The sequence below is a fragment of the Harpia harpyja genome, chromosome 8 (assembly GCF_026419915.1).
Source record: "Harpia harpyja isolate bHarHar1 chromosome 8, bHarHar1 primary haplotype, whole genome shotgun sequence".
NCBI classification, from domain to species: domain Eukaryota; kingdom Metazoa; phylum Chordata; class Aves; order Accipitriformes; family Accipitridae; genus Harpia; species Harpia harpyja.
Window position 1 is genome coordinate 577,526 of NC_068947.1, and position 23,087 is coordinate 600,612.

At 35.6% G+C, this 23,087-nt stretch overlaps 1 protein-coding gene across 4 annotated transcripts in view; it reads right to left on the reverse strand.

Annotated features, from left to right (window-relative positions):
- Positions 1-23,087, reverse strand: part of ADGRG2 (adhesion G protein-coupled receptor G2) — a 62,622-nt gene that overhangs the window by 5,046 nt on the left and 34,489 nt on the right. For 3 of the 4 annotated variants that reach the window (XM_052794755.1, XM_052794753.1, XM_052794754.1), the window contains 21 exons: positions 22,481-22,522; positions 20,559-20,615; positions 19,241-19,308; positions 17,097-17,170; positions 16,023-16,062; positions 15,856-15,890; positions 14,352-14,434; positions 13,613-13,673; positions 12,333-13,069; positions 11,322-11,520; positions 10,824-10,980; positions 8,553-8,702; positions 8,204-8,326; positions 7,016-7,061; positions 6,807-6,910; positions 6,108-6,232; positions 4,952-5,220; positions 4,038-4,137; positions 3,456-3,730; positions 2,605-2,706; positions 1,711-1,863 (listed from right to left, as the gene is read on the reverse strand). In XM_052794755.1, coding sequence (XP_052650715.1) covers positions 1,711-1,863; positions 2,605-2,706; positions 3,456-3,730; positions 4,038-4,137; positions 4,952-5,220; positions 6,108-6,232; positions 6,807-6,910; positions 7,016-7,061; positions 8,204-8,326; positions 8,553-8,702; positions 10,824-10,980; positions 11,322-11,520; positions 12,333-13,069; positions 13,613-13,673; positions 14,352-14,434; positions 15,856-15,890; positions 16,023-16,062; positions 17,097-17,170; positions 19,241-19,308; positions 20,559-20,615; positions 22,481-22,522 — 3,000 coding nt within the window. The remainder of the gene's footprint in view (positions 1-1,710; positions 1,864-2,604; positions 2,707-3,455; positions 3,731-4,037; positions 4,138-4,951; positions 5,221-6,107; positions 6,233-6,806; positions 6,911-7,015; positions 7,062-8,203; positions 8,327-8,552; positions 8,703-10,823; positions 10,981-11,321; positions 11,521-12,332; positions 13,070-13,612; positions 13,674-14,351; positions 14,435-15,855; positions 15,891-16,022; positions 16,063-17,096; positions 17,171-19,240; positions 19,309-20,558; positions 20,616-22,480; positions 22,523-23,087) is intronic. The other variant, XM_052794756.1, reaches the window with a different exon arrangement.

The window sequence follows — 23,087 nt, forward strand, 5'->3', positions numbered from 1 at the left end:
TGCTTTTGTAGCTGTGTATAAGCATGTCAAATGCTGCAGGGAGAGGTGGCATCTTTCATCAGAGTAACTAACATGGCTGGAAAAAAAACCCTACAAGACATGCAAGCTTTTGTGCCTGAAAATTTCTCTCTCTCTGAAAGGTATTACGTATACCTAAAAACATTGCCTTGCTTTGTATTTGATGACAGTGAGAGTTACTGGATTCTGGTTCTCAACTGACATGCTAGATACAAAGTATGTTAATTGCATTGTGTGGTATCCAAATGGAGAGGTTTTATAAAGAAATGACAAAAAAAAAAAAAAAAAAGGAACTAATTTTACAAGCTCAATTTGCAAAGCTTTTCAGGGCATGTCCAAATCCCATTTCCTGAAGTGTTGTGGTTTCTTTACAATATACAGCTAGTACATCCAAATGAACAGTAACCTATTAAGGGGGCAGCACATACGAATTCCACAGCTTTTACTCCATACATCTGAGAGAATATCTGCTGAGATTATCCCACTGATTATCTGCTGTCTTCTGACAGCATATGCCAGGAAACGAGGACAACACAGCCTCTGTGAGCATGCTCTACAACATCATACTAAACAGTTTAGCTGATGGCACGACTTCTTAGCCTCAACTCTTGATCAGCGGGGAAAAATACCTCAGGCACGCAGGAGTAATGTCCTGTAAGTTTTGGTCAACTTAGGCTTTTATACATTACAGATTTGTAAGTTATTTTTCTCTTTGAAAAATTGATTGTCTTTACTGAGAGCTCAAATCAGCAAGAGTGTGAAAAACTAGATTATGTCCACTGAAAAAAATAATTTTTCAGGAAGTACATTCAGTGCAGATTCATATCTAGTTTTCTCAATAGACAAATAAACCATGCCCATTTGCAAGTGAAATGGATTGGAGTGCTACATGCACCTGCATTTCAACTTCTCAGGAACAGAGCAGAAGGTAACAGTTCAGAGGATAGTACTGTGTTAGAACAGGAAGGATAGAGAATTTTACTTCTGAAGAATTGTTTTCTGCAACAACGATATATATCTGTTAGGCAAAAACATCCTTAAAAACCCCACAGAGGAAATAAAGAGCTATAGAGAAATTCAGTTTCAATACTTACTCAGTAGCCAACAGTGAGGCAGCCCTCTCAACAGTGCTGTCTTCACTGAGGTGGTTTTATAAGCTAGTCTCCATTTTCTCTTACTTCACCTCTCATAAGCAGCTTCCATGTAAGCATTCCAGTAATGTTCTTCCTCATATTACCTCCTACATGATTTCTTTCATACTTTCAAGTTATATTATTATCCTACATTTCTTTCTTCTTCAGGCAATGTTTGTTTTAATAAGGTTTAAAATATGAACTGTTTTAAAACATGCTTGAAGTTTATTGTCATATATTAAGGTGACAAGAGAAGTGTTAACAGCAGCTTCTGGTAAGTAGTTGTTCTAATAATGGCTATTACCTACTATTTGATATATAAATCAAGAGAACCCACTGGAACTCTTGGATGAAATGGATATTTTAAAACTTTGTCTATAGTTCCCTAAAACAGATGTGTGGTATTATTTGTGAGGACATCCTGAAATATTCTGACCCTATACTTAGGAGTAATATTTTCTCAGCACTTCACTTTACATTAGCATGAAAGAGCATAGCACTTCTGTTTTAAGACAAGAAAAAAAATAGCTTGAGAAATACTATTTTTCATTATACATACCATTTCCATTCGCGTGCACTGAATAATCATTATTCATTAGCAGAGTTGTAGAGTTAGTGGAGTTACTGTTCGATTGTAAGGAATTGGAAGAACTGGATACTCCTTGATTTACAGTCTGCTTCTTTAAACCATTAGTAGCAGTTCGACTCCAGTCTACAATAGATACATGTCACAGAAAATAGCACAACTCATACAAGCAATATATAAAAATATAGTTAATAATGCAACTGAATTAAAATAAAAATAAGGCTTTACCCACTGTCCTCACAGTATTCTAGACAGAATGATATTCTCCTAAGAATTTTATGATTCTTGATGTTTAAAATTATTTACATCTAGTTGCTTTTTCTCGTGTCCCTTTTTTAATACAAGCAGCCATCGTAGTTTCACGACTGCAGACCAGATCAGAAAAATAACTAAAATACAGTTGATCCTCCAAGTTAAAGTGTATGAAAACTATATAGCTTCATGAGAAGTCAACTACTGAATAAAAAAAACATAAAATCATTTCTAGTTTTCTTGGTTTAAACTATGCTTCACCTTGTTTTTGTGGAAGTTGCTGGTAAAACTACAGTCGATTCAGAAGCTGGAACAAATCTTACAGTTTCTAACTGATAAAAGTCTTCTGCAAAGACATGCCTTTATACTGCAGTGGAAGAGATCAACTGCAGTTAATAGCTTAATACAACAGCATGTAAGCATGTAAGAACTGCATCCACTACCACCTTTAAAGAGCATAATTTTGGAGGTTTATTATACCGCGGATAATAAATTAGAACTGCAACTGCAGCAACATGATTTAATGAGTTTTTTTTAAAAAGTATTGCAAAATACTAGGAACTTAACACTGAGTGTAAGTATTCAGAAGTAAAAAAAAGAGAAATATTGATATACCAGAGTTTTCAGCCAGCCTGAATTTCCCACAACAGAGATATCTTCTCCACTGTTTACGGACATTCTCCTTTGCTACACAATAGAAGATAAAAATGAAGAACCCTGCAAAGCAATAACATTAGAGAATGTTGCAAAATTGACTTTTACTATTTCTTAATGAACGATGTTTTAGTTTTCTTTCATTTCTTTGAAATTTCTAATCAAAGGTAATGACACCCTTCTTTGGTGAAAAAGTTTACAACTCTAAACACTGAAGAGTACTTTTCCCCTACATAGATGAGGGAAATCATACACACAAATGCAAGAACAACAAATATAACAAAATCCACAAAGTGCATAAATTTTCCTTCTATCAAAAAGGGAAAAGGCCATGCTTAAAAGTTAGACCACTAACTTCTAGATGTTGCAGCCTTGCCCCTCTCAACAGCCCTTTGTTGAATGCCACGCCTCACTCCTAAGCCTTACAGGTAAGTGGAGAAATGATGCAGTTTTCACTACATTAATTGCATTACTATGTGAACACTTACAGCAACTGAGTATTTATAATTGATCTGTTGACTAGAGAAATACAGTCACTTCCAGTGGTGTCTGGTTTGCATACATTTTTAAAGTAACAGTATTTATAGATATGAATACACTATACCTATAAATAGTAGCTAGCTTTCCTGTACCTTACTGTAACATAACTGTAACTTAAGATTGCAGTAAAGCAGTATCATCTCTCACTTAATTAACATATTACAGCACGTATCAGAATTACATCTTTATTGCTGAATCAAGAAAATGCCATTTCCAAATGTTTTGTTCATTATACTGTACGCAATGGGCTGTCACATGAAGGACAAACTTACCTTGCAAAGTGTTGAAAATGGTAAAGAGGTAAGTAAATACCTCATTTACTGTGAAGAAAGCAAATCCCCAAGTAATTCCCAACAAGAATGTGAGGCCAGCAACACTCCTAAGGTCTTGAATACTGGTTTTTCTTTGAGCACCAAGTTGTTTTTTCTTTTTGATACGACAGAGCTGGATCAGCACGACGATGAACATGCTGATATTGATCAGGAATATCAGGCAAAAGTATCCCACAGCAGTAATATAGAAGACAATTCTATTTTTAATCCAGCAGCTAGAACACAAGAACAGTCTGTCAACCATTATCAGAAACAGAAATTAAGTAAAATAAACATGAGATAAAGGTGTAGTTTGTTGCACATGCAAACCATTTCTGCTTCTTTAGTAAAAGATTTTTTTGGCCAAAGGGCAAGAGCTTTCATATAGGCAATAACAACAAAATGCATGACGTACCGTAGAGCTATACCATTTCAAAGCTCTCCCGTTGCTTTCTTCCCTTCCCCACTTTTACTTTAAAGAAAAGCAATTTCGTAGGACCTCCCTCCCACCCACACCCAAAAAAGCACCTCCCTTTAACTCACAATTCATCAGGTCTATTTACTGAAACCTTTCCAGTGGTTATAAGTCCATAATTATCTGGTGATACTGCCAACACAATGGACACAACTACTGCTGGTAACCCTAAAAGAGTATAAGCAAACATGTAAGTGAAAATCACGACAAAGACAGTATTATGAGGACTTGAAATTATTATATTTTTCTGTGAAATCTACAACTTGTTTCTGAAATTTGTCTGTTGAATTCTGTTGGCTACTAGCTGTCTGAAAGAATTTAAAAACTGGAGCATTCAAACTGCTCAGGAGTGTAACTTGCAAAGAAACAAGAGTTCTTCTCCACAGCTAGCTCCAAACCTTTCTGAATAAGGCAACAAATACCATCCCTCATCAAATCGATTTAAAATATCAAATAGAGGATACCTGATTTTCTTTCTTACGTGTTTTAAGAAAACAATTCTATTGATTTTAGTGCCTTCACTCATGTTTACTCAAGTGGCCAGAGAGGATAATCAGGTCCAGAATCTCTTCATCCTTTATCCAGTTAGATCTGTTTTGCTGCTTTTTGTTAGCAACAGTGCTATCCCAGAAATGGAATATATATATTTATTGGCATTTATTTTAAAAACACAACTGACACTATCTGTCTGGTAAATGGAAATGGAAGTATGCACATTCAAAATTGGTTCTATTGTACTTGCACAAGGAAAATTAATTACCAATTTGCATTGCAGCAGTCTCAGTTCTGCAGTTAGTGGGGAGTTCCCTACCTCAGAAAGGTGGAATATATAAGATCATGTTTACTGATAAGGAATACCTGGTCACTGCAAGATCATAACATTTAATGACTGCTTCACTTTCATTTCTGAACACATTCACTGAAATACTTGCTAAGAGGATTCATCTATTTAGCATCTAAAAGGAAAAAAAAAAATACATACCCCAACCAACAACGCAAAATTTAAGAATGTATTTCCGTACATAGGTATTAAAGACTTTCACAAGTGCCAGATACATGTGGAAAGCTTCTAGGCCCATCCAGGTGAAAGAAACCAAGAGGAAATAGTGAAGAAATACTGCAACTGCAATGCACAGGCCTCGTGTATCATACAGTGCAATCCATGAGTCAAGGAGGAAAACTAAGTTGAGTAGAAGTAATGCAGAACACAGCTGAATTAGGATTTTGGAAGGGTAGTCTCTCCGGATTTTCCTAAAAAAAAAGGCAAATTAGTGAGATGACATCAATTGTCCATGGACCCATAGCTTACTTCCTCTCTTGTATTCCTTAGTGCACAAATGCCAAGAAAAAAAATTATATATTTTCATTCACATGTAATACTTCATATATTGCATTTATACACGGAGACAGTAATTTACAAGAGATTTCCAAATTAATGGTCTGTATGGATAAAGTTTGTTATAATAAGGTTACATAAATACAAACGATAACTTGAATTCTTAGAGTTTAGTACCATTATTTTTTTTACATTGTATGTTGGACTTCTCCTTGCTACAGTACTTACAAAAAAACAAAATGTGACTGTTCCTTATTGCTAAACTAGATTAGGCTTTTGACTGGGCTTCTAAGGCCTTGATAGCGACAAGTAAGTCCTTGATAGCGACAAGTAAGTCCTTGATGACAAGATAATGAATGACAGAATAAAGGTGTGCTGAATAACTTCGAGGAGGATTTCCAAAACATAGTATGGAGGATTCAATAGTTAAGGCTCAAACGTAAGAAAATGTTCCAACAAACAACAAAGAATACAAATGCATTTAAAAATGCTATCATTCTGCACTGCTTTATATACCTTGTATCTTAAACACATTCCTTCACACTTCTATTACGATAATACATTACAAAATATTTAAAAGCGCTACTTCTTCACTTCTTACTGCATAGACCCTCATGATTAATTCACTTGTCCACAAGATTAACAATTCTGAGGACTGAATCAACACCTTCCTGGTAAACTGGACAAACTTGTGCATTATTAATGGAGACAGAAGCCATAACTATTGGAAAGGACTTTGCAGTGAAGACTACAAGCAATTAAAATGGAATAATAATGGGAGCTTAGTTGAACAGGTACTTACTCAAAGGCTATGTAGGTCACAAGAGTAATAGAAAGAAAGATTGCAGAGAGGCCACAGCCTATATAGGATATAAAAGTCAGTACCAATTCTTGTGTGGGATTCAACGGAGTATTTCCATACAAGTTCTAAAACGGAAACAGAAGTTAATTTCAGAGAACATGTTTATTAAACGGAAAAGATGAAAAAAACCCCAAAATGCACCTTTCCCTCTGCAATTAAAAAAAAGGAAACAGTTCTTTTCATCATGGATCTTATAAAAGGTTAACTGAAAAAAAGAAAAGCCAATCTAGTCCTGCGAGGAGCAGGGAGTTGGACTTGATGATCCTTTTGGGTGCCTTCCAACTTGAGATATTCTCTGATTCTATGATTCTAATTGTGAAATCCCATTTGATTAAAAACCTGTTTTAAATTTGATTTATTCTATTTTTTTATTTCCTACAATATATACAACTGCCTAAACATAAAAGCTGCAGTTTAATAAGCACTTAAGGAATTTTTTACTCCAATGGAACTCATGGGCCCCCATTCAACAAGCAGCTTAAGCATGTGACTGATTGTATGGCTATATGTACTAACACCAAAGTGAACAGAACCCGAGTAGTATTTCATAGGTGGTATGTGCTTCCTGAATACTCATTTGCTTAAGATAACACGTGTTCTTGAATCAGGGTAAGATTGCATAATTTTTTAAATAATTACCATCAAAACTGCAAAGCTTGTGAGGTGGTTGCACGAACAGACTGTTTCATTTACTCTACTTTCTTTAACTATGCAACCTTCGCATGACCAGCCTCCATGTCCACCTGTTAAAGAAAACAGCTTTGTTATTCATAAAAGCCTTTATTTACATTAACATGAGTTAACATAGCTAAAACAGCATGATACCTTGGGTGATATCAAGTACTTACCATTTTTATTAAAGTCCCAAAAAACACATCTAACTGTTGAATTATCCTGTTTAGGTTAAAAAAAAAAAGATGTTTTACTAAACTATGAGTTTATGATCAAGTAATTTATGAATTATCTACCAAATGCAGGCAAGAATAACTACTGTGTACAGCAAATATACCTGTTTTACATGAATGCAAGATGAATTTAGGTGCATAGAATGGATGAATATTGCAATATGCATGTGAAAATATGCTGAACAAATTTGAAGTCACCACACAGGAACTAGCTCTCATGCTTAAGATTCCGTTCCTGGTAGAACATTATGAATGCTCTTTCATTGTCTTCCCACACTATACAAATCCTTGCGATTTCTCATCCTTCCTGATTTTTTAAGTATCAAGAGCATGACCACATAGAAAACGAAAAATTTTTTCATTCGCAAACATTTAATCACTTTATATTATCATGATGTTAAAGGTTTACATACAGATTTCACACACACACAAGAAAATCCTAAAAATAGTAGCAGTAATACACTATACTGCTATGAACACTAATACTTCTACAGTTGTATCTCAAAACTCAGTATTATATCAATACAAGTCAAGACTACACTAAGCCAGCTCTTGAAAAAAGCTTCAGGTACATTAATGGAATCCCTACATTTTTCAGTTTATAATATCTTAGCATTTTAAACTCTTTTAAGATATGGGATAGAAGATTTTAATCCTTGATGGTCATTTAGGAAAGAGATGCTGTATATGAGCCCTAATACTTCCAGATGGCACAATCCTATGTTCCACTGTAAGGAACAACATTCCCCCTAAGAAAAAAGACTTATATTGCTTTCTGGCCATGTAGCACCTACAATGTCATGATTGCAGCATCTCCGTAGCAACCCCCACTGTCAAGCTTTCATCTAAGAGTTTTTATTCTTTGGAGAATAAAACAGAAGGGTAGGTAGGAAAGATAAAAACTGGATGCGTAAGTGGTAAAGCAACATTACCTGAAACCATTTGAGAACATAAATTTATACCAGTGATAAATAAGCAAAGATGAGTGATTTTGAAAGTTCAGATGGAGATTAAATGTCCACACTAGTAAAGCAGAACCAACCAATCTGCATTCTTAGTACAGTATTTCTTCTACAACTCCAATGGAGGCAACAAAATTGTACTTTAAGTCTGCCAAAATGTAAATCATACCTGATTAGGTTTGATATTCTGTAAAGTGACAGTAACATTTGCCTTTAAGTTGCTAATTGTGAGGTTAGCAACACTTGATGATATAACATTGCTGATTAAAGATGCATTCTTCAGGGACAGATCCTGGAATGACAAAAAAGAATCTGATTTTAAAATGTTAAAGGAAACAATAGTAGAGTACAGCACCCACAAGCTCAGTTATTATGTGGAGAGAGCACTGGACAAAACCAATTACTTTTTAAATCAGGAAGTTGTGAAATGTGTTTTGTGGGAAAAAAAGTCCATTCATATTTCATTTAGCTCTAGGCTGGAGTTTAAAACCCTCATGAACAGAGGATCAAAAAGATACCTGGAACACAGTGGTCTTTTTAAAGAAGTTGAATATAATTCTAGAAGCCACATCCAACTCTTCAGGGGGTAAATTTGTCAGCAATGATGAAGGAAGTGTAATTGATCCGAGATGATTTAAATCATGAATTGCATTAATGCCTAGAGAGATCTGAAAAATAAATGCAAGCATTATGCTTCATTTCAGTCACTAAAGAAAAATTAAATTATGACTTATTTTCAGTTTAGAACTTTGAAATACATATCTCTGTAATCACTGTCAGGAACTCACTGCTGCTCTCTCATTTCTCTCCTGCTCCAATGAATAAATAGCATCTGCAGGCTGAAAAGGATACAACTCATTTCAGGTCTGCCTACCATTGAAAATACTCTGGCTTTACCCATTTGCTTACAACAACACAGTACATCACTGTAGTACATAATATTGATTTGAAAAAGGTGAAGAGCAACAACCTCCATAGGTCTGTCTAACTTGTAACTATGTAGGGAGATTAACATTTCACAGCATGGAAGCCTGCAAAGGCAAAGAATTTTTATACACCATAGGAAATATGTCAGAATTCAGAAAAACTGTAAATAGCCATTATTTGTCAATAGGTTTTTAAGTACAGTAGGCTAAGCAGAATCTAAGAACATAAACCCTAACTTCATGATCATCTGGCAAAAATGACAAAAATAAACTGGATAAGGTACAATTCAGATACCTCAAGAGCTTAGTGATCTAACATTATAAAAAAAAAAAAAAAGATCTGAACTTTCACCCAGTTTTCTGTGCTGTACTTACAGAACAGAGAGCTTTGTTTAGTACAAAATCTCTAAAATTTTCTTGTTGCACATTAGTCACTTTACATACAATTATCATCGTCTCAGAGTTCCTGAGAGACGTGAAACATCAGCAGAACTGAAGAACGGAATTATCTGTGTATTCAAAGAATGGCTGTAATAGGAATAACAGTGTGAGCTCCCCACAGTGCCCTAACAATATGGTTTAACTCTTCTGTTTAGACCAGTGGTCTCCAAACTTTTTTGATCATACACCCCCTAAAAATTTTTTGAGCATGCACCTCAAAATATCTATTTATAAGTTATATGCATGTACAACTGTACTAATATATTATGCATGTTATAAATCATACACAAAACCAGACATTTCAAAAGGATGAGATAAAGATTAAACATTATTTTTTAAAAAATGTATTTTTAATTTATTAATCATATAAAAAAATATTTTCTTCCTGCACCCCAATGGACAGACTGTCGTGTACATGCCCTGGGGTACTCACACCCCACTTTGGAGATCACTGGTTTAGTTGGCTGACAAAGAAATCCCAAATCAATTCCACAAAAGCATTCCTGTTGCTCCGGTTTGAACTAGACGCTTGTTGAAAATTCTCTGTATTTCACTGCCAGTGCCATGAGATTTCCAGAAAATCATTACTTGGCAAATATCTGTTTTTCAGCACTACCACCTCCTAGTCACCTCACATGCATGCACTACATATTGCTAAGAAAATAGAAAAGAACTCAAATGTTAACATTCCATATAATTTTCAGTATCATGGAACAGTTCCAGTACTACTTATGGCTGATGCTACGTTAAGCTATTTCCTCCTCTGACAGGACAGAATGTGCCAAAATTTGTCCAGAACTTCCAACTCTCCTTGCTTAAGCCTCCAAGGCTGGTATTGTCCAAATTATTATTTCCTCAACCAGGAGGGAGTTTTTGAGTGAGACAAAGTGGATCCAAACTTTCTAAGCACTTCTTTCTTGGCAACACCAACTAGTCATGAGTGGCAAATGTATGAATGTCATTATCCAAGCAACATAATAGTTCTTTCCTGGAACCCTCTGCAATTAATCTCCTTCTAACAGATGAAGCCATCTGGCAACACTCCTTGACAAATTTCAGCAATGTCAGGGTGGGTGATTAAGTGACTCATGATTCAGGGGTTTTGAGGCAAAGTTATTTTGCCAAGCACTCTGTCCATTCTGGTGTTCTAGCTGTACCATCTCTAACAGCTTATTAGTCGAATGCCAGTTTCTGCTAAGTCTGTTGCTTATTTACGCTTATTTACACAATAGAAAATGAAAGGAAAAACTATGGAGGGCTTCAAAAACAAAGTATTTTTTCTCTGAAACTACATGAACAAAAGAACCTGAAATTCTGACATAAACACAGAACAAACTCCTGTTACCTATAAATATAAAACCACAAATACTTAAAAATAAATGTTTGAGAATTTGTACATATTTAGAATTATCAGTGTTTAACCTGGAGATCAGCTGAGTCCTGGACAGCAAAAGACATTTGATTGGAGTGGATGCTATTGGTTTTGACAACTGCCAGAGCCAAGGAAGGGGAGGCAAAATCAACAGAGGTTGCTGAAAAGTTCAGTTTTAAGCCAATATAATCCACCAGTTTTATAATTCTGTTAAGAGAAAGAGATAGCTAGTATTACCAAGCACATAAACCCAAAATTCTCAGGCAAGTTGTGGTTATGGAGCAGCAATCCAAGTGTAGTGTAAAATACATCTGACTCTGCTCACTTACTGTGGTGTTAACACACAAAAAAATACACTGTCTTCCATGGCATTATATTATAGTAGAGCTGGTAACATTAGAATGATACTCCTTCCATTTTGTGTAAGTACATTAAAGAACAAGAAATATTCTTTTGGATTATGATTATCAAAAAATGAAACTTGCTGAAGCCAATTTATCAGGAGAGTCAATACAACACACCTTTAATCTATTGCCAGAATGACTTACCTGTTAGAAATTCGGGGTGGTAATGGTTGGGAAGCAGTCAGGACTTTGCTAACCTCACTAACCATCCTTTCTACATCTTTTGGCTCTACTGTTCCAGCTGCTAAATCATTTTCTATTTTGGACACGATTTGCTCAGCTGTGGTGATACTAATGGTGGTATATACAGAAGTTGTGTATGTGGTAGCTGACAGTATCTTTCCTGTGACAAAAGAAAAGTTGTGTGTTTATTTAAACATTGTGTTCAACAAATGAAGTAAGCTTTGAGATGCAGAAAAATTAAGCAGTTCTCTTGACCAACAAACCTTATCAGAACTTGTAAGGTCTCTCATTATGTTATGTGAGACAGAATCCCTTTTTCTCCCTATCAGCTACTTTGCAGATAGCAATACTTTAAATCTTATGAAAACATAAAGCAAGGTTTCAAATGGCCAGCATTAATTCCACTTTTTATCAATTACAAAGTTCCTTACATCAGACCATTAGTGATGTTAAATAATCTATTATTTTGGATTTTTAGCCACTGGATGACTGAAAGTAGAATAAAGTCAAGATAAGATCAGCAATTTGAAAAGAAGCTTGTGAAGATGCATACAATCTTCATAGGAAAATACATAGCGACTAAGAATATTCCTAATCAATAACAATATTTTAAGGAAGATCCAACATTGATTTGCAATATTTTAAATACTAGCTTAGTAAAAAAAATAGCTACCTGGCTCTGTGACTTAATTTTTTCTGCCAAAGGTACCTGTTGGGAACTTATCACAGTACTTATCTATCACAGTTACCAACCAATTTGTAGGGTGAGGTATCACTCATCATGGCCAAAGGCATCAGAATGTATTTTAAAATAAGTATATACCTCGTGAGAGTTGTCTCAGGTTTTTCACAGTAATTGGAAGGTCACAGCTCAGACATATAATCTTGTTTAATGAAGTTTAAAAGCAAATTCAGTGTATGGCATTCAAACTAAAAAAAAAAAATCATAATCATTTTACTTGTCATATTTACCTGTGCTCCCATTAGGCAGGCTACCATGGCCATCAGCAGTAGAATGAGGATGAGAAGCTGAGACAGACTGGTTGATAGGACTAACAGTAGGGGTCAAAGTTATTGTGAAAGGAGTAAGGGGAAGAATAGGTGCTGTAGTAACGTTTTTGTTGCCAGAAATAGGTTGGGTGGAATCTGTAGCAGGATGAATTTGTGCAACAGATTTGGTGGTAGTCTCAAAGGGGGGAATTGCTATTGAAGGTTTGGGGGGAAGCTCAGAAGAGGAAACTGCAGAATGTTTAGTGAAACCTACAGAAGGAGAAATTATTGTAACAGGCTTGCTAAGATATGCGGCATCAGATTTAATTGAGAAAGCAGCATTAGTGACAGATTTTGTTGCAGGCATGGAAATAGTGACAGGTTTATTAGAAGCTATGGAAGAAAAAGTTGGCATGGTAGGTTGAGCAAGAGACTCAGAAGAGGAAAGTGTAGTGGTAACACTGGTAGAAGACACAGAAGTTTCAGTAGCAGATGTGGTAGAACTTTCAGAGAGAAGGTTGGTAGTGGGAGATGGGGAGAGAGTTCCAGAAAAAGAAATTTCTGTGAATGGTGGGATCAGTGGTCTAATTGTGGGGCTTTGTTTGGTAGAAAGCATAGTAGGGGAAATAAAAGTATTAGATTTGGGGGAAGTCTTTTTAGGGAGAGAAGGAGAACGAGGGAAAGGAACCCATATAGAATGAGGTGGCACTTGTATAGTACTGTAAAAAAAAAAAAAAAAAGGTGTAGAAATGCATGTTAAATTTAACATTGTTTATGTTTTAAAGAAAACAAGTTCTAACAGAGGATATGGACATACTACTCATAATGTATATTTTAAAATCAAATCAGATTGGATGTTTCATGCTCTAGTAATGAATATGAATTCTGTAACATTTTTAGGGTTATTACATTCTGTTTTGCTGTAGTTGTTGACTAGCAAGCCCATAAATACTACTACTGCCTTTGCTGCCTATTCTGGAGGTGACCTGATGCTGAACACAAAATCTATCTGCATTGGGGGGGGGGAGGGAAGGAAGGGGAAAAAAAAAGAAAAAAAAAAGGAAAAAAAAAAGAAAGGGAAGGGAAGAGAAGGGAGTGGAGGGGAAGAGGGAGGAATGGGGAGGGAGCTATACAGGAAAATGCCTGTCAGGTTGCTCTTGTGGAGACCTTCCTGGCTATTCCACAGCAACATGGAAGTTGACTGTATTAAGGCATTAGGAAATTTAGGAAATAAGCAAGTCAAATTTTGTATTTATACTTACTACATTTGTAATTCTTCAGCAGTCAAGGAACAATACTTCAGTGATGAACAGCAGCACTGTTCTGAGATGACAAAGAAGCATTAACCTAGTTTATCCTGAAGCATAAAAAATGCTAATACTGTTAAGTAGGATATTCAAATAAGCATGTGTTTTATGTTTTTTAAACAATAATGCATATTGCAAAATTGATTTTGAGTTTTCTTCTGAAATGACATTTGCAAAATAGATCTTGACCAGCCAGAATACTGCAATACCCCCACATTTTTGCTCAGTGCCTGACAAGGACAGATTTCTCTTTTTGTCATTGTAAACAAACCAAAAAAGCAAAGCTACATCTTTCGAAACAGAGAGACAAACAGTATGAGTCACCACTCCATACTATCACAATATCACTAAGAAAGCTTGTCTACTTTATGAACTTTTCAATTCAGACTGCCGTTTCAGTAACACATTTATGTTCTCAAGTAATTTTACACTTAATCCTTTCAAAGTCTGCTTTATTAATGTAGTCAGCAATTTTATACCAAAGTTTTTTTAAAGATATTTCTATCTTCTGCCTCCCCACCCAAAAATCAGAAGGCTGCATTTTTGATATATTGATATTGTTCAACAAAAAATTATTTTTATCTAAAAATACTTAAAAATCTTTTCTTTTAGCTACTTGGAGGTCCCATGTAAACACATGAAATTTAATCTGAAAGGGTAACTGTGATGAGATTGTATTTAGAGCATAACTTACTAATTTGGCTTATTTCTGCTTCGTCTGTTAAAGTGCTTATATTCTCTCTCTCAGCCAGCTTCATTATGAAATTGCAGTGTATACTATAATGAGAAGAAAGAGCTTTAGACTCAAGAAACAGATCTGCCTCATTTTTACAATGCATGAAAGTAACATCAAATGCTAAGTGAAAGCACATTAGCACAAATGCTAAGTGTGAAAGCACATTCTTCCTAGGCTCTTTCAGATTTGGGGATATTTTTAATGCACATAAAACGCTATGCCAGGCTAAATAGAAAAGTAATACATCAGTTTGTGGCAGCTTATTTTCTCTACAGACACTGTTGATTCTTAAATGGCATCCTCCCTAATTAACGTTAGACATTAAAGCGTTGATAGTTTTGTAAAGATAACAACGTAATCTCCACTGTTACTGTAAAGAGACTCCAGAGAGGAACTAGCAAGTGTCCTAGGTGGCTATGTCAGTGCATATGAAAACTCCATCACCGGGCGAAAGCCAGTGTTCTCTCTCCTGACTTTAGAGAGAACTTAAATGACTCACCTAAGCATGTAACTATACAGTTATGGTTCAATGACCTGAAGCCCTGCCTAAACTAGCAAACCTACAATAATAATTCTTCATGTTCAGCAAACTCAAACACACAGGTGAATGAAAAGGCAACACATAAAAGATGAAGTGAAGCTTCTTTCCAGCTAACAAGAATGAAAACAGTACCCTAACTACTGCCAGTATATGATGTGAAGGTGTGATCTGACTTTCTGTCTATTACTATTTAAGTGTTTTGGACTTTTTTTTCATCCTAACCCAGGAAGATAAACCCCAAATTCAAGTATTTGGGGAAATGAAGTTCCACATTTTATTTTAGAATATAGCGTTTCCAAACTGATCAGTTTAAAGGACCAGCAATTTAGTGGTGAGTAGCAATTAAATTAACAGTCATTATCTACATTTCAGGGTTTCCAGGATCACCTCTGTGGAGCAGCCATGCCATTCTGATACCCCATGGCTTCCAAACTCTGAACTGGTTACCTTCTCAGGCTTCCCATACCCTGAGGACAGCTGATTTCCCAAGCCAAAGGACAGCAACTTGGGATGTCTGAAGCAATTCTCTCAAAGACTGCATTGTATTCACAAGCTCTGGAAGTTTGGTGGTCCCAAATCCCACAGCCTTAGTCACTAAGTTGCTATGTGACTTAGCTAATACAAAGATGCAGAGAAACATGGCAGGCAAGCCTGTGCTTCACCAGAAGATTAATGAAAAGCAATACAGTTTGGTTTAAAAAAAAAAAACAACTTAAAAAAAAAATCACTAATGTGAGGAGAATAATGGGATCAGAATTTCTTTGTCAGCCTACATATATTTCTACAGCCTGTTTCTCAAACTTAACTTCCTAGAAAGTTTGTTTTTTCTTCTGTTACATAGCCATTGATACTTGATGGATCGCAAGACAATAAATATATAAGCTTTTAAATATATGAGCATTTAAAAAATTAACAACAAACCTCTGGTTTTCTGCACTGCATTCCATAACAGAGGACTGTAATGACAAATGAAAATAGGAAAAAGTTGTTTTGTCATGAGAAAACAGGACTGATACTTAGATAATGACATTATCAGAAATAAGTTGGAAAAAAGTTGTCCAAACAGTAACAACAATTAGTAATCTTACCTCACTTACTGCTTGCAAGGTTTTGTTGAACTCTGAAATTCTTTAAAATAAAAAGTTACCGTTATGGAGGATTTCTAGTTATGTTCCTGAAGACAATTACAACAATATAATGAAAAGAACAAGCAATTACTGAGAAAGAAATACATTTTTCCAGTTGATCAGTGATTTTTTAAAATTATGCCAGTTCTAATATTGTAAACCCACTTTTCAACGGATTAAACATTTTAAAAGTTGCCTTTTATTAGTCACTCCACAAACTAAGTTTGAACCTCTGTCATCACATATTTTAATATCAATCCACTTATTTAAAAGTTATTTAAAAAAGCAAAAGATAAATCTTAATGTTGCCTTTTGGCAAGCAAGCATTTGGAACAGAATTCTAAATTTATACTCAAAACCACAGAAGTAGAATAAGTAAGAAATATGGATTTCTTCTATAAACAAGACCTGTTGGCCAATTACATCTTTCTGATTTTCAGGGTAAGTTTTGGGAATAGCAATAAATATTCACCCAGTCAAACCTCTCCTTACAAAGACTGTGAAAGAAGAAACTACACCAAAATAAAAATATAGATATGACTGCAAGAATACGTATTAAAAAACATGCAGCTATAAAAGTTCTCTTAGTAATTTCCTATGAAACAGACTGAACCCCTGAAATTACAAAAACCATTTATTCATGAAGAGCAGCAGCCAGACTGGCATTCTCAACAATCCACAACTCATGTCCTCAGGTGGTATTATTACTACTACTACTACTACTACTAAGATCATCAGCGTATAAACAACAAGGCCTGAAGGCCTTGTTGAGCCCCAAGGAAACTGAAGGGCCTAAAAGGAAATCAGCAAGTGTACCATTTCTTAAAGCAAACTCCAGTGGTACATAAAACAAAACTAAGACTATTTTAACCAATGTGAACTTTATGTTAAAGAACAGTAACTTACAACTCCTGAAATTTTTAATTTATAAAGTGCAGGAATAATGCAAAGTGAAGAGTCTGCTAACCACATGGAAGGTCTCACGTCATCTTTTTCAAATGTAACAGATTTCAATCCTTATTAAAAATTACTTACCTCAATTCTTGTGGGGTAGGTGCTGGAATTGCAAGTAATTTTGTTACTTGATTGTTGATGGTTATGTTATTAATCTGTTAGAAACAAAGATTCCACAGCTAAGTAAACCCAGTAACTTTTAGCCTTAAAAGAAACATGTTTACTTCACACATTTTAACAGTCTGAAATTCTAAAGATAAGAAGCACATTTTCTCATGACTACACTTCAACAAATATTTACCATGACGCTGTTGTCACAACTTATGGAAGGAATTGGCTCATCTAGTATAGACCGAATAACTGGATCTGATTTGTGAAAGATATGGGCAAGACGATAGTGACCTCACCATATCTCATGTTGGAAAAAGGGGAATTTGGCTTAGTTTGCAACAAAGACAGCTTAGACCAGACACTGAACAAACTTTCTAACTGTAAGTGGAGCAATGGGACAAGCTCCATAATAGACATAAGTAACAGACAGCATAGAATCCTGGGAGTAAGAAGTCAAGAACTGAGGTGAAAGACATGGTAGGAATGATCTAAATATATATGATCTAGCCTTAGGGCCAGGGGATACACTAAGGTTTATCTAAAGGCCCTTTATAGAACTGCATTCTTACATTCTTCTGGTTGCCACCATTACCACTTATTTTTACATTTCATGCAAGCAGCGAGCACCACGATGAAAACATCTAACATATATAGTATTGACATTATCTTAGAAATATTCTGCTAAAAAGTAAAAGAGTTTAAGAGACAGGAAACCCATTTTTTCCAATAGCTGTAGGCACAATGTTAATACGCTAGGACAGTTTCAGCAGGCATTATCACCACTGAAACGCAACACAATGCAGAGGTGGCTTGCTTTTGCCTGAACTCAATGCTCCATGTGCAGCTGTGCAGTAGCTCTCTGCAGTGATTTTGCTGACTGCTCTCATGCTTGCAGAGATTGGCATGTAAAATCTAAGCCTGAGCGCAGACAGGGATGTGTAGGAGAAAGATACAAAGTCCTTTACAAGCTAATGTCCTTTTTTTTGTACTCCCTTCAGTTTTCCATTTATAATGACTAAACATTCTCATCCTCATAGTATTATCTTGATACTGAATGATCTCTGTGGTCCTTGCTTTGCCTGGTATCATTCTCTTAAACCTCTGTTGTGTTGTGTAAGTGGACACACTTGTGTCACATAGGCCTATTGCAAAATTAATAACTGATTAACCACATATCAAAAAGCATAGAACGATACCCTATTTATAACAGTCTCAACATGAATTATTCCCAGGATGCAATCCAACTTAATTTATGTCCACACTGTTGCCATCTAATGATGCTCACCTTCTAAAGTAAAGTGCCTAAATTAATCTCCAAAGGAATCATAGAATCGTTTAGGTTGGAAAAGACCTTTAAGATCATCCAGTCCAACCATCAACCCAACACCACCATGCCCACTAAACCATGTCCTGAAGTGCCACATCTACATGTTTTTTGAACACCTCCAGGGATGGTGACTCCACCACTTCCCTGGGCAGCCTGTTCCAATGCCTGACAACCCTTTCAGTAAAGAAATTGTTCCTAATATCCACCCTAAACCTCCCCTGGAGCAACTTGAGGCCATTTCCTCTCATCCCATCACTTGTTACTTCGGGGAAGAAACTGACCCTCACCTTGCTACAGCCTCCTTTCAGGTAGTTGTAGAGAGCAATAAGGTCTCCCCTCAGCCTCCTTTTCTCCAGGCTAAACAATCCCAGTTCCCTCAGCTGCTCCTCATAAGACTAGTGCTCCAGTCCCTTCACCAGCTTTGTTGCCCTTCTCAAGGAAAATCCTGTATGCCTAAATGTAGACTCTTAATTAGGCAGTTCCTCTCTCCAGACTTCCCAGGGCTTCCCCCTCCTTTCAGTGGCTATATAGAGAATATAGGCCCTTAATGTAGGAAGTTTACTTAGCTGGAACTCTAAAATTTAGGTGCAAAGCAGCTGTTTAAGAGAGAGAGAGAGTAAATCCATCCACTGCAAATATTAACTTGTACTGCAAACTGTATTTGAAATAAAATAAAACTATAGAAAACATAATAAGAATCATGTTAGGGTATCAGTATTTTAAGTGTAGACAAAGAAACTCATTTCAACCTTCCTTACAATAAAGTTTTAAAAGAGAGAACACTTACTATTTCTACATTTAGTGACGTGTTACTTTCTTCACTTGCCTGAAGTTTTACCTTGCCCACATAGAACACTAAAACCAAAAGGCAAAAAAGTTAAGAAAATCAACACTAAACCACATGATGTAAAATTATTTGAGAATTTAAAAATTCACTGTCTTGTGTTACAACAGAAGGGAAGTAAGAACACTTATACTAGCTTTTCTGATAATTCACTATTTTTGCAATTCTTCTTCTACCTCTTCACTTACTATTTCCACAAATGAACTAGTCCAATAGCTTCATTATTTTCTTTATATTTATTTTTGTTGGCTGTCTCTAAATTCCTTCTAGTCCTTTTTTTTTTTATCTCAAAACAGAAGAACTGCACTGCACATTACTATTAATACAACTCCAACTCCCACAAGAATAAAATGTGTGGGTATAGGCAAAGCAATATTCTGAAAATTATTCCCTTGGGGACTAAAGAACTTTCAGGATACCATAATTCAGAGCATCATTCAACAGTCCTTGAGAGCTGGTAGGCCCACTGTGGAGACAAAAACGAACTTCTATGATACTTCTCTTCCTGTAGCCACACATTCAGTGCAGGCTACAGAGAAAGACCCATACAGGAATGCATACATGACATCACCCAAATCATCTAGCAATTTACTGTGTCAACCAGCAGGGAAACTGTATAGACAGGGGGTGGGGCAGATACTTTATTCTGCCTCTTCCTAATCTATAAAGTACTCAGCATATGGCTACTCAGCAGAAGTGACTTCATTTTCTTAAGTATTCTCACAGAAGCCATTTATCAAAGCATTTTGGAAGGCAGCAATGTTATCAACAAAATCTTCTTTTACTATGTTTTTGTTAATGCACATAAAGGGAATATCACTGCCCTTTCCATTTTCTTTTGTCTGTCTGTTTTGTCACATTATGCTTTTAAAATACATGCAGGCTTTTACAGTAATTCTTCTAAACACTATTTCAGCTTCTATTCCCGATACAGAGGTAGGCTCAATATGGCAGGCATTAGCATCTACCATAGCATACTAGTTTCTTGTTTTCTCAGGTTTGTAATTCTTATCTGCAACTGTGTATCCTTTGATAAGAAACCAAAGATCAAAACTACAATAGACTAAGCACAACTTTTAAATTAAAACCCCCATACTTTATATTAATTTTTTAGAAGTTATACAAAATCTCTCTAAATTCGGAAGAAATTTTATTACTGAGCTAGCTTTTATATAGCAACTAAATGTTGCCTCATTACACAGAATAGAAAATAGTTGGACATGTTTTTTGTAAGAAAAAAAGGAAAAAGAAAACCACTAACCTGAAAAATTACAGACAGGTGTTATGTTGCATAAAATAGTTTCTCCTGCTATAATTTCTTTGGGGAAAAAAAAAAAATCTAGTGAGTAGAAGAGTTGAACTTAAACCCAGTACTGACAAACATACATATTTACAATCATTTCAATGTTTTAAATGTAAAGGTCTTTACCTTTTAGAAATATTTCACATACTGTCTAGGCTTCACTTCCCTAGGGTACTTACCATGACATTTTCCAAGACTTAATATTCAGAGTGAAACATTCTGGTTTCGATTGATTAATTTTGAATAATTTTCTGTAACAGTTTCCACAGAAGACCTACATGCAAGTAGTCTCTATTTTTTCTTTTTTTTTTTTTTTAATCCAAATAAAACAGAAATCAGCATACCCTAAATAAACTTTTCAAATATCACAGTATTCAGTCACTAGGTAGCACATTATCTGCTTCTGAGGATCCTACTACAGCTACTTAGGATAGCATGAAACTAAAACTGTTCTACGCGATAGAATTCAAACTACGATGACAGCAAATGTATACTCTCTTCTAGTAGAACATGTCTTCACTTAGTTACAGCAAGCTTTTGGCTGCTCCCATATTTTTAATACTACCTACACTGCAAAGAAAATCTCAAATTAATCCCGATCCCAAATTAAGATGGCTCTGTTGCATAAAATCAAAATAAAGGACCGGAAAGATATTTGCATCCAAGACAAAACTCCTACACTTGTTCATAAAAACAGTGTGGCAGCACAACCTTCCCTACTTAAGCAGATAGATTGGCCTCCATTAATGGAAAAACAAATGCTATTTTCTCTGCTGTTATCATTAGCTAGTAGCAAATGAGATGGGAATTTTTTTTACTTTTTTACTTTTTCTGTGGTACAAATATTTGCCTGTTACAGCTTGATGCTTCATCAATTTTATCACCATCAACACACAGCCATCGCAAGGGTACAGATCATGAGCTGGTGGCCGTATTCAAATTATTAGAAAAAAATTATTTTTTCAGACAGCAATTTAGATTTGAATAAATTTGCCTTCCCTTTTGTGTTGGCACTTGTCAGTGAAATAGTAAAATTGTAGCAGCACTTTTTTTTTTTTTTAAACAATCGTTAAAGAAATAACATGTTTATAAATAACTGAACTTGTCAAAATTATCAACTACATAAAAAACAACACTTATAAAAACCCAACAAAAAATCCAGGAGTAACACAAAGTAAAGAGTAACATCAGCCTCTTTTTCTTTACAGAGTATCTATTTGTGTGCCACCTAGTCTTGCTTAGGATCTCTGCATGCCACCAAAATGCACAAAATAGATAAGCAGTGTGGAGGATAAAAGAGTGATCAAAAATCACTAGTGCTTCCAGCCCCCAAAGATCATCAGATAACATAGCTGCAAACTTCCCGCAGGTCACATTCACACAGTCAAATTACACTAGCCAGTATGGCTCCAAGCCAGTTCCACCACTCACACTAATTCAGTGCAAATACATTCTAATTGGTCTTCCAGGCTCCTACATGGATAATAAAAAAAAATTAAATTCAGCCTACTCCTATAGACTGGACCTGCCTGGAGAACATCGTGACTGGCTTCGATCTACTAAAAAGCATGAGAATTCTTTTTTTTTAAGTAAACATGGTCCCTGAGATTGTTTTTCTTACATCTTTGTGGTAACCTGCTGCTCTGACTTAGAAAATAACCGAACTCTTCTATAGGCGGCCATCTAGACAAGCATTGCAGAATTAGACCTTCTATCAGACTGGACATCAATGCGAAGTACGGCAGACTGCTAATATGACACACCATAATACCAAGAAAAAAGATCCTATTAAAAATATTTGGGAGCAGACCTCCTGAACTCACACACACTTAAATTTTGAGGGGCATAAAAGAAGATTAGTGGTGATATATGAATCCTACCTGGTGTTATGGTGGAGTAATAATCAGTGATGTTGAGAGCTTCTGTTATAAAAAAAAAAAGTTTTAAAATTAAGTTTTTACTTTTTCACTTAAAAAGCCTATGAAATACATGTCACAAAAATAAGTTTCCTAATTTCTACTTTAGACCCTGTCTTCCCAGGAGAAGTGTGAACACATGACCATTCGGGAATTAAGTTACTTTCAGCAAGGGAAATGAAAAAGCAGCATTAGGAGTGAAATCCATCCAATCAAATGTTTATGTCCCAATATGAGCCAGTTACCTTAGGCTCCCTATTATTCAGTGGAGAAAGTGGTGCTTTTAAGGTGTGAGTCATTCCCATTTAACCTATTCTACATGGGCACTTCAGCATAAGATGTCCTAAAAATGTGTCTTTCTCTCCACCAACTATGAAGAACAGCAGGATGTCTAGTTCATATACAGACATGTAGGTATCTGTACTGATATGGGATGAACCTACTCCTTGTTTTCAAATGCAAACATCAGGAAAAAAAGGGGGTAGCAAGTTCTTCTGATTGAGTCTTCACTGATCCTATTTGGCAGCTCACTGCTAGAACATGTATCATCTAAGTGTCTTCAAGGAATGGG